Source organism: Balaenoptera physalus (genome assembly GCF_965194825.1).
Source record: "Balaenoptera physalus genome assembly, chromosome: 2".
NCBI lineage: Eukaryota > Metazoa > Chordata > Mammalia > Artiodactyla > Balaenopteridae > Balaenoptera > Balaenoptera physalus.
In genome coordinates, this window is record NC_138883.1 from 91390429 (window position 1) to 91402506 (window position 12078).

The 12078-nt window shown below is 45.3% G+C and overlaps 1 protein-coding gene across 4 annotated transcripts in view; it reads left to right on the plus strand.

Moving 5' to 3' along the window:
• Positions 1-957: 957 nt before the first annotated feature.
• The window catches only part of SHC4 (SHC adaptor protein 4), a 143506-nt gene continuing 132385 nt past the window's right edge, over positions 958-12078 (plus strand). For 2 of the 4 annotated variants that reach the window (XM_082453005.1, XM_082453006.1), the window contains exon 1: positions 958-1839. In XM_082453005.1, coding sequence (XP_082309131.1) covers positions 1255-1839 — 585 coding nt within the window. In that variant the 5' untranslated portion in view covers positions 958-1254. The remainder of the gene's footprint in view (positions 1840-12078) is intronic. The other 2 variants (XM_082453003.1, XM_082453004.1) reach the window with 2 other exon arrangements.

Sequence of the window (12078 nt, forward strand, 5' to 3'; positions counted from 1 at the left end):
GCATCACGTCTTCCCACAGGAGTTGTGTACCATATGTCCTAATATCCGTGGAACAATGGGTCTAATTTTTAGCTCTTCTGCTTGGCTTTCCCGGCCATCTCAACAAAAAAGAAAATGGACCTTTTAACCTGCTGCCCAGCTTGCAGATGATTTACACTAAAGATTGCCTTTCCCTTTAACCCTTTCCTCAGATATCACAAAATAAAATCTCTCCTTTCTCTCCCTCCAGCTTTATTTCTCCTGGCTACTAGTTTAGTATATTTATGGTGCATGAGTCATCAAGCTGCCGCCTGATTGGATAAAAACCAAGCACCCCTGAGACCATCAGTCAATTACAGCTATTCTCAGCTTCATTCACTGATTTATTAGCTTGCACACACAGAGAGAAATTCATTCAGCAAAGTTCATTCATAAAAATTTCAACACTCTGCGTATCATCCTGCACATCTCAGCCTTCTGTTGCGGATAGGCTCCTGAAAGAAGCTCTGAGGGGAGTCGGGGAGGGAGGGAAGCTCGGAGCCAGGGTGGGCAGGCTGGGAGGGGACCTGAGGAACACGGAGGGATCACAAGTCCCTGAAATAATGCGGAGCAGCGCCTGTCACTAGCACTCCTGGCTTGTGGCCCAGAAGGGATGCATGACAAGATCTTCCAAGAGAGGGCGGCCATCAGAAGAAACGAACCCAGGCACAAGGGCCTTTGGCCCACATATACATTTTCTTTTCTCCTTTTATTAAAAATGAGCAATCACTGGAACAAGTAAAGGGTTAATGAGCCAGACATTGCCCCGCCCTGTGGGAACCGGAGGGAGCAGGTTTGAAAGTTCCTGTGTGCAGAAGGGGAGGCTGGGGGGTAGGGGGCGTTAAATATTTCTGCAAGGCTCCCGCACCGCCAGCGATGCGGCGGGACCGGCTGGCCGGGCGCGCGGCCCCGTTCCCTGCCTAAGAGTTGGCCGTGAGCGGTTGCCGCCGCCGCCGCGAGGCTGGGTCCAGGCTTTCCCAGCAAGGAATCCAAGGCGAGAACAGCGGGTGCCGCCGCTGGGCCGGGGAGGGACCGAAATCAGCTGGGAAGGCGTTTTGCCCTGGGCTGTTACCCTCGAGGACGCGGAGCCGAGGCGGGCGAGGGCGAGAACGGAGTTGGAGAGGTGACTGCCGCCAAGTTGCACGGGGCGTTGAAGCGTTTGCTTTCCGCACTGTTTATGTAGCAGACGACGAGGCGATTTATGCAACAGGATCCTGCCTCAGCACTGCCAAGGCTATGCGAGAACGCGGTCCGGACAGCCTGGCAGGACTCGTGCTGTATGTAGGACTCTTCAGGCACCCCGGGATGCTGCACAGGGCCAAGTATAGCCGCTTTCGGAACGAGTCCATCACGTCGTTGGACGAAGGCAGCCCCGGAGGCTCGGCGGGGAACAAGGGCTCGCCGCAACCTCCCTACCCCGCCCTGGCACCTCACCTGCCGGCTGAAGATGCCACCTTGGCGTCCCAGGAGAGCCCCACCCCACTGTGCACCTTGATCCCTCGCATGGCCAGCGTAAAGCTGGCCAACCCAGCCACCTTGCTGAGTCTGAAAAACTTTTGCTTGGGTACCAAAGAGGTACCTCGACTCAAGCTCCAGGAAAGCCAAGACCCGGCTCCCAGCAGCCCTGCTTCCCCTGAAACCAGTCTGAATAGGGCCGTGCCAGCACCTCCGCCTCAGCGGGACGCCCTGGGGCACAGGGCGACCTCTTTAACTCCTGATGCCTGCCCCCTTCCCGGCCCTGGGGAGCCAACCCCCGGGAGCAGGCAGGACAAGCACTTTCTGCAGCACCTGTTGGGGATGGGCATGAACTACTATGTGAGGGTAAGTCCGTTTTCCTCTCTGCACTCCTTCTACAAGGGGCACCTTCTCTGCTTTCTGAAAGGGGCTGCACATCACCTGGCTGGGTTCTAGGTTTGGATAAGACATTGTGTAGCTGGAGGGAGGGGAGGAGGGAGGCTGAGCTTATAGGTTTCCCTACAGATATCTGGCCTGTATTGGAGTCACACAACTTTTGGCTCAGGGGCATGAACTGGTGCTAACTCATAGGTAGTTGCCAGGTGTAGGGGCAACTTCTCATGGAGACAGCTGAGATGTCCCCATTGGACTGATCATTCTGGCCAAGAAGACTCAAGAATTTCAAATCTAATTAGTGATTGAGACCCCATAAATTTTACTGGCCATTGTGTTTCAGTAGAGATTTTTGTGCTAGAGGAATACATGGTGTGTAAGGGACTTGTATTATTTCTGAAAATCTAATTCAGCATTTAACAAACACTTCTCAGAACATGGCTGAGCTTCTAGCCTTGTGCTAGGAGCTAGTCTTAGGTCTTCGGTGCACATTTTTTGTCTTTATTGCCTACGCTGTGCCCACTGGTCCTTGCCCATGAGCTATGTGCAAAATCAAGGTCTTTACTGACCTTGCATCTGCCCTTTTCCATTCCAGATCTGAGTAAAAGGAGAATAGAAGATTTGACCTCTGCCCTTCTAGAGCTCACGTTTCAATCGGGGAGACCAACAAATGCATGTGAAATAATAAGAGGACAATATTTAGCAATAGATATCTGGTGTGAGAATGCTGAGGGAATTCAGAAAAAGGGAAAGGTTGTTGTGGTCTGGGATTCATTCATATGGGAAACCTTCAGGAGAAGGTGCATCTTGGAAGAGCTATCAGATTTTTATTGACAGAAAGGGGGAGACTCCTGGCAGGGCAAGAATATGAGCAAAGTCCAAATGGCAGGTATCACTGTGGTGGCTGCAGGGGAGCACCACACTGGGCTTAGCTGGAGAAGAGAGGGGATGCTGGAGGGTAGTGGGTGATAGAGAGTATGGCTGGCACATAGTTGATGCTCAAACAAATTTGAGTCGAATAAAGACAAATACAGATCTCGGGTAGCTTAGGGAGGAGGGAGCAGCTGACCAAAGCTCTTAATGCCGTATGAGGAGTTTGTAAACACTCTGATTCATAAACAGAAACCATCATAGGTTTGTAGGCCAACTATAACTTGATGAAAGTGGTTTCAAAAAGATCAGTCTGTGAATTTATTTTAGATGGACTGAAGCAGGGAAAAATTAGAGATTTGGAGGCCGATAAGAAAGATACTCTGGGAGTTTAGGCACCAGGGGATGGGAACATGGATTAATGTGAAGATGAGAGAAAGGAGATGAATGTAAGAGCCTCTGTGAGAAGCCTCAACAGTCTTGGGTGACTGAGCAGATCACTTCAGATCATAATACACATAACAGAATGGTGACCATTTATTAAGCAGTGGGTAGATTTCTGAGTGTGTTATTGCTATTTATAGAGGTTGTGGATGATTATTGATAAAGGAGTTGTGAGGAATGAAAAATAACTTCAGATGTAAGCCTCAGAATGGGATTGGTGATGTCAGTGATAGAAACAGAATGAGTAGGGAAGGGGGTCATGCTAAGTTTGCTTTCGACATGTTATGTTTAAAGTGATGATATCTAAGTGGTACTAATTTGTGGGTAGCAGTCGTATAAGACCAGCACTCAGGTGAGAAGTCTGATCTGAAAGTAGACATTTGAGAGAGAGCCCAATAACTGTATCACACACAGGCAGTTAAGATCTCAAAGAAGGCCAAATAATGAACACTGGAAGGGTTACAGTGAGAGCAGGCTAGGGCAGCCTAGGTGAATTGATAACAAAAATCTCCAAGGAAGATAAATTTATGAGACACTGAGCTCTTGCCCTCCCTCACAGTGACACAGCTCAAAATGGAAATAGTTACATGTATCTACTAAAAGTTGGTGGGCAGTTCTCATTGGTCAAGCTTAGGCATCTGCCAGGCTCTAATGGAAAAATGTGACTCTCTAAACCCATACTTGGCACCTGCCTTCCCATCACCTGGACATCCTCTACCGTCTGCCTTGCCTTTCCTTCCCTCTTGTACTTCCTTCCACCTCCCCACACCCACACACCTGTACAATTTTAAATGTGAAAGAGTTGCTGTGTGATCTCCATTTTCCTTAGGGAGTGTCGCCACTGGCATTTTAGATGTTTAACGAGGATGCTGACTGTGTTTTCCTGGCAATGATGACTGACCCCAGGAAAAGTGCTGACCCCGTGATCCACGTGAATCATACTATGTTGCCAATAGACAGTGACGTGACACCAGTTAACACCTCTTTTAGGAAGTCAAAATACATGGAAAAGCCTACTTTATTAATTTTTATAAAACCCTACTTTGAAAGATGGAAGGAACTCAGAAGTTATCAAGTTCAGTGCCTCTGTGAGGAAACTGAAGGCCAGAGAAGTGATTTTTTTTTTAAGGCCACATAGGTGAGTCAAAAGGAGAGTTAGCACTAGAACCCAATTGCCCCGTGTGCCAGTCTTTGCTCTTTTCACCACAGGTTTTCATCCTGGTTGAGATCCTTCTCAGAATTCTTTTAGGTGTGATGTGAACCAATTTTAAAAGACGAAATGCCAACCTATTAATTTACAGTGAAAAATATTGTGCCAAGTAAACCAAAATTGTGATCCCATCTGTAGGAAAATGCACATAGAAAGATTTAAATCAAAGGTTTCTTGGTGATGATGGAAGCAGAGCAGAGAAGCGAGAGAGACATTCTTTTTTTAAAAAATTTAGTTTATAAAGGTAACACTTGTTTATAACATTATATGTTTCGTGTGTACAACATTATATTTCTACTTCTGTGTACACTACAATGTGCTCACCACCAAAAGTTTAGTTTCCATCCATCACCATACAGTTGACCCCTTTACCCATTTCGCCGCCTGCCCCCCCCCGATAACCTGTACTCTGTTCTCTGTATCTACATGTGTTGCTTTGTTTATTTTTGTTTGTTTGTTTTTTATATTCCACATATGAATGAAATCATATGGTATTTGCCTTCTCTGTCTGACTTATTTCACTTAGCATAATACTCTTAAGGTCCATCCACATTGTTGCAAATGGCAAGATTTCATTCTTTTTTTTTTTTTTAATTTTTTATTTATTTATTTATGGCTGTGTTGGGTCTTTGTTGCTGTGCGAGGGCTTTCTCTAGTTGCAGCAAGTGGGGGCCACTCTTCATCGCGGTGCACGGGCCTCTCACTATCGCGGCCTCTCTTGTTGCGGAGCACAGGCTCCAGACGCGCAGGCTCAGTAGTTGTGGCGCACGGGCTTAGTCGCTCCGCGGCATGTGGGATCTTCCCAGACCAGGGCTCAAACCCGTGTCCCCTGCTTTGGCAGGCGGACTCTCAACCACTGCGCCACTAGGGAAGCCCCAAGATTTCATTCTTTTTTATGGCTAATATTCGTGTGTGTGTGTGTGTGTGTGTGTGTGTGTGTGTGTGTGTGTGTGTATGTATATATATATATATGCCACATCTTCTTTATCCACTCATCCGTTGATGGGCACTGAGGTTGCTTCCATATCTTGGCTAATATAAACAATGCTGTGATGAACATCACGGTGCATATATCTTTTTGAGTTAGTGTTTTGAATTCTTTGGATAAATACCCAGAAGTGACGTTTCTAGATCGTATAGTAGTTCTATTTTAAAATTTTTTAGGAACTTCAATACTGTTCTCCATAGTGGCTGTACCAGTTTACATTCCCACCAACAGTGCAAGAGGGTTCCCTTTTCTCCACACCCTCTCCAGCATTTATTGTTTGTAGATTTTTTGATGATGGCCATTCTGACTGGTATGAGGTGATAGAGATATTCTTGATGGCTAGTGGACATAGGGGCAACTCTTTCAGGCAAAAGGCAGCCACATATTCTACTCTCTTATCCACATCATGTGACTGCTCCTCTCTTTGCCCAAATTTATTTTATTCATTCTCTCATCTATTGAAAAAATATGTACTGTGAACCAATTATGTGACAGGAACTGTTCCAAGGCCTTGGGCATACATCAGTGAATTTAGAGACCAGGACTAAGCCCTCATGGAACTTACATTCCAGTGAGGGAAGTTGAGCCATGATTGAATAAACAAGTAAATATAATATGTCACATGTAATAAGTGCTAGGGAGCAATAAAGCAGGGGAAGTAAGAAAGGCAGTTATTGGGTAGAGATGGAGGATACTGTATTCTTCCTGTGTAAAAATGGCATAGTTAGAGCTACTTTTAAGTTTGTCTTGCATCTTTTATCTTCACATTAGGGACTTAATTTGCCATCTACTCTAAGTTAAGAGTTGACTTTGGATTAAATATCCTTTTAAAAAGGACTCTTCTTTAGGTCTTATGATGTAGAATTGATTTTACAGCTGAGAATACTTGATGAATCCTGAGCACCTATTTTTGAGTAACTTTCTTTTAAGCTCAGAACTTGAACCCCCTGAAGGTCTCTCAAGGAAGGTGGGCTAGCAAACCATTCTTTGAGAGATACCAAGTTAGAAATGGACAGCCAGACTGGGTCTGGGCAAAGTAGTGAGGTGGGTGAAGTCTGTTAAATGTGGCCAAATGGTGACATTTGTTCCCACCATAAGATTAAGTTTCATTTCTTTATGAGGTCTTCCCAAGTCACTTCATCTAGCAACAAACATTCATGTGGAGGTCTCCCAGGTGCCCAACGTGGTCTGTGCATGGTGAGCGTGGAAAATATACAACATGACCAGTGCTCGCGTGTCTAAAATGAGAGGACTGGTCTGTATGGCCTTTAATGTGCCCCCATCACCAGCATTTTTCTTCTTCTTCCAGTTTTATTGAGATATAATTGACATACAGCACTGTATAAGTTTAAGGTGTACAGTGTCATGATCTGACTTACATACATCATGAAATGATCACCACAGTAAGTTTAGTGACCATCCATCACCTCACATAGATACAAAATAAAAGAAAAAGAAAGAAATACTTTTTCCTTGTGATGAGAAGTCGTAGGATTTACTCTCTTAACCACTTTCATACATAATGTACCATCACCAGCATTTAAAGGCACTAAGGCTCCTTTCTCCACATGGGAGGTATTTAAATGTTAGTTTCCTTTCCCACATCCAGTCCATAGATTGCCTACAGATTAATTCAAAGACTAAATAAAGTAGAGGCAAAGAAACTAACCTGGATAGAACTGCCACAGGTAAGCACGGTAGTTCTCACAATAACCCTCTGAGGAAGGCTGTTTTCTCCAGGTGAGGGCACAAAGACCCCAAGAGTTTTTCGTCTACCCTACACTTTACACCTTACATAAGTAGCAGGCTGAGAATTCAAATCCAGGTTTGTCTCACTCCAGTGCTTGTCTTCTTCCCACCCTCTCCCCTTACCTCTGAGCAAGTCAGGCAGTCCTGCAGGTTCGTAAATAGAGTAGCACAGATGAAGGACCACGCTGGGCAGGAGAGCTTTATTATAGGACCAACCCATAGAATTTGTCCGCTTGCATTCATTTGCATGATTTCAGTCTCCTCACTTCAGCCTCACCCAGCCCAACCGTTTCCCCAGACGGTATTAGTGTCCTAGGGCTGTTGTAACAAGCATCACAAACTGAGTGACTTATAACCAGAGGCATTTATTCTCTCTCAGTTCTGGAGGCTAGAAGTCTGAAATCAAGCTATCGGGAGGACCATGATCTCTCTGAAGGCTCTCAGAGAGGATCCTTCATTGCCTCTTCTAGCTTCTGGGGGCTGCTAGCAATCCTTGGCATTCCTTGGCTTATAGATGCATGGCTCCAGTCTCCGCCTTCATCTTCACATGGCTTTCTCTCCTGTGTGTCCAAGGACACTGGTCATTAGATTAGGGCTCACACTACTCCATTATGACTTCATCTTAACTTGATTATATCTGCAAAGGCTCAACTTTCAAATAAGGCCACATTCATAGGTTCTGGGGGTTAAGACTTCACCTTATCCTTTCGAGCAATGCAATTCAACCCTTAACAGTCCCCAAGAACATTTACTGCAATGTGTTTGTCCACAGAGACTTTCTTGGGTATTGGGCTCATCAGCTTTGTGTGCAAATATGATCTTTTTTACTTCCTTTGTAAATCTCACGGTATAGTCTCACCATCCTGAAGCTGTAGACTAGTATTGTCTACAGTCTATTGTCTATACTAGATGTGGTCGACGGTACTACAATGTTCTGTCTGCCCCAAGTGTCTTTTCTGCAGGAGAGCACTGGTCTAGGAATTATGAGATCTGGGTTAAAGTAATGGCTCTGACACTAGCCAGCTGTGTGACCTGGGGTGAGTCATTTCACCTCCTCATTTTCTCATATTTAAAACAAGAGTTTGAATAGCATGCTGCCTAAGATCCTGAGACCCCAGGTCTCCTTTCCCACTGGTCTGAAATCTCCTTCTATTAGGATCTCTTTTCTGAAGGAAATAACTTTTCACATCTTTGTCTTAATAGAGAAGAGATGGAATGTCCTTAGCACTCTCTTACTGACACTGAGCTGGCTTCACCAGTAAAGCAGAAACATTGCACTGGCATGGATGCAGGTGGTCAAAATTTTAAGAGAGATGGTGAGATAGGAGTCACATGGAACAGCATCCAAGTGTGGGATTCCAGGGAGGAGCGGAGGACGGACAGGTCCAGGGGGAAGGCCAGGGTGAATGCTGGTGGCCGGCACTCTGGGACCGTGGCCTAGCTCACGTGGTCTAGCTGGCCGGGTCCTGCTGGGGCTTGGTGTCCAATCTGAGGTCTGTAGGAGCAGCAGGAGCTAACCCTTCTCTGTTCTCTCTGGACTAAAGTGATAAGAGAAAAAGGCCCTGCCACACACATAGACAGTCTGGTAACTCTAACCTTGAAAGAGGAAGATTTCTAACCCTGGGAAACCCTTGAAGAGACTGTCCCATGGTTTATGCAAAATAAAGGCAGACCTTGGTGGTGTGGATCAGGTGCCCACAGCTAATGGAGGTGCTTTCTGCCTCTGCTAATTTCCCTTTTTTCAAAGTTATTGGTGGTTAAAAGATACGTAATACGGGTGGGAGGAAATAATTCCAGCTAAAACTGACAATTTGGCATGGAGGGTATTATATTTCCTTCCTGTTTCTTTCTTGAAGTAGATGAAGAAGTAGATTCTTCTAGAACTTAGGAAAATCCTGGTAGATTTGACCTGTTGTTGCTATTCTCTTTAAACTCTCACACATCCCTTGATCTGACCAGTCCTTGACCACCCCTGACCACTAGAACATTAATTGGAATACAGAGTTTCAGAGATCACCAGGTCCAAAACCTTCATTTTGCAGTTGAGGACAGAGGCTCAGAGATGTGAAGTGACTTGCCCCAAGCCACACAGCAACTTAGTGGTGGAGCCCAGACAAGAGCTCCCAGTTCTGTCTACAACACTCTTTTTTTTTTTCTATTGAAGTATATTTGATTTATAATGTCGTGTTAGTTTAAGGTGTACAGCACAGTGATTCAGTCATACATACATATATATGTGTGTGTGTGTATATATATATATAACTGATATATATATTCTTTTTCAAATTCTTTTCCCTTATAGGTTATTACAAAATATTGAGTATAGTTCTCTGTGCTATACAGTAAGTCCTTGTTGGTTATCTCTTTTATATATTGCAGTGTGTATGTCCAACACTCTATTTTCTGCCCCTATCTTGCTTCACCTTCCCTCACTCCCCAGAGCAAATGTGCTATGTCAAACATGTCTACTTGATTGAAATGTTGAGTGTATGTGTTTTTTTAAACACCAGAATAAAAACTTTTTTCTAATAGGAAAGCTGTTTTTATAAAGCAGTGAGAAGGAAAAAGAGAACAAGGAAGAGTGGCAAGGAGGCCAAAGTGCAGTGGCTTTGCCAGTTTTACCCTTTTGTTTATGGAGGTCCCTGTGGGTGGCAACGTGTCCACGTTGGACCAGGACTTGTACAACATGCATGGACTGGCCCCGTTTCATTCATATTCTGAAACCCTTTGGGGTCATTTCCCTAATGTGGCTTTTCCTCTCACTTCCACTTTCATATTACTTTAAAGCCAATACCATGTCATCACATGGGTTGGATTGAACCAACCCTGTTTCCCAATGTGACAGTCCCATCATGAGGAGAGTGATCTAAATGACACACACAGCTCACAGGGCAAGGCCATTTCACAGTTTCTTCCCCAGAGCAGGAGTATGAGGTAGCTGGGGTCTCTTATCCTCTCCTAAGAGATACAAGCTTTGGATCTCAGGGAGGTCTGGTTAGATTTGCAATGAAGTATTAAGGTCATGGTGACCAAAAGATGCAGGCCTCAATGCTGCATGCAAATAGCTGCTACGTGAAAAGATTGCATCTGAAACAGGAGAGTTTTGTGAAGGGGTATTTGGAAAAGTCAAGAGGCCTCAAGGAGCTGGATTTTTGAAAACATTTGTTGGGAGCATCATATGAAAATTTATTGATAGCATAGCAATGGTGATAAAGAGGTATAAATTTGCAACCATTAGCTCGGGTGTACAAGGGATGTCATTAAAATATATATGTACTTAAAATCACATGAAATCCAACACCCAGCCCTCTCTTGTTTGTTTGACAATACTTTCAATTTTGATCACTGTTTGTCCCCCAATCTCAGGATCACGTAATGAATCAGTGGGGCTTATTTTGCACCCCTAAATGGGGGAAAGGTCTCTGAGCTTCAGTTCGTTGTTTATCGAAGGTCCCCTAAAGGCAGGAGCACTCCTGCATCTAGACCTCCCCTTGTCCACTAGGATCTTTACTCATTCTGGGAGCCCCTTCTGAGAATCCAGCCTCTCCAGCTCCCCCTCCAGCCGTTCCCCTCCAGAGGCCTTGTACTTCCCTGGAGCCTGGCCAGGGTGCAGGTTAGGGGTCTGTAATGCTTAGAGGCCCACCAATATCAACCACCCATCGCCTTCCCATTTATGCCCCTGAAGAAGAGGGATGACAGATGGCTAAAGCAAGTTCATGGGAAATCCAGAAGCAACCAGCAACCAAAGGGGTGTGATTGTGGGAGGACAGAGCACAAGGGCAGGGAGGAGAGGGCAGACATTTAAGGCTAAGGAAGGATGGAATGAAGTTGAAGGAGCTGCTCCCATTTGTCAGGGTTAGACACTGGCAGCCAAGGATTCTGAAGGAAAATGAGGCCGAAGGCAGTTCTTGGGAGGAATTGGAAATCTTGTTGCCCGTGGGAGGTTCATGGGATTGAGAGAGGGAGGGAGAGAGGGAAAAGAATGCAGAGTACAGGCAGTGCCTACCCAGAAAAGAATCTGGAACACAGAGGTCATAAACCAACAGCTTAGCGATATATTTTGTTTGGCCAAATTAGAAAAAAAAAATTTTCTCTGGATTAGTGCCAACATTTAAAAACGAAGACATTCCACATAAAACTCTGGATTTCTGGCTTCTTAGAAGAGCTGGCAGCACCAGGCTGACCACATTGTCAACAGATGACCAGAGCTGGGGCCTGAGCCACGGTCCCACCCAGTTTCACTCACTTACATCACCTGTCTGCCCCCCGAAGGTGGCTGAGTTTGCATACCCACCTGTAACGTTATCTTTCATTTTCCAATTCAGAATACCTGGGAGAGAAGCTGAGAATGGCTTCTTCGTGGGCAAAATAGCAGGGCTTCTTTCTTTTATGCAGGGCATGGGACAGAGTACTGGGAATGGGTGAGACCCAGGAGACCGGGATCTGGCTTTCTCAACTCAGAGATCCTCTTCCCCTCCTAACAAAGCTGCAGAGTTTTCAAGAGTGGTGGAGCTCCAGGACTAGTACAGGCTGTCCCTATTTTGTAAAGATGTGTCAGGCAAAGTTGGTTTGTATATCAGTTCTTTGTTACAAAGAATTTTCCCAGAGAAAGAATGTTAAAGGTTGATAAAGTTTTCTCATCTGGCTAGGGAGAGGATTAGATGAAGGTGTATACGTACAAAGCTTAGCGCAGAGCTTGTCACGTGGTAAGTCCCAGGTGGAGGGAGGAGAATGAACTTTCAGAGGTCTAGGTGTGCCTCTGGGCAAAAGAAATCTGAAATAGACTAACTTTGATTTTGGCGTTTTACCATCTCCCTTTGGCATCTTTTCTCCCAGCCAGCAGTGCCACCCCCATGGAACTTTCATCCCTAAGCCTTTCCTACGGTGCTCACCAGGGCAGGCCTGCCCTCTTCTCTAAAGTTGCCTAGTATTCCTTTACTAGTCAGCATTC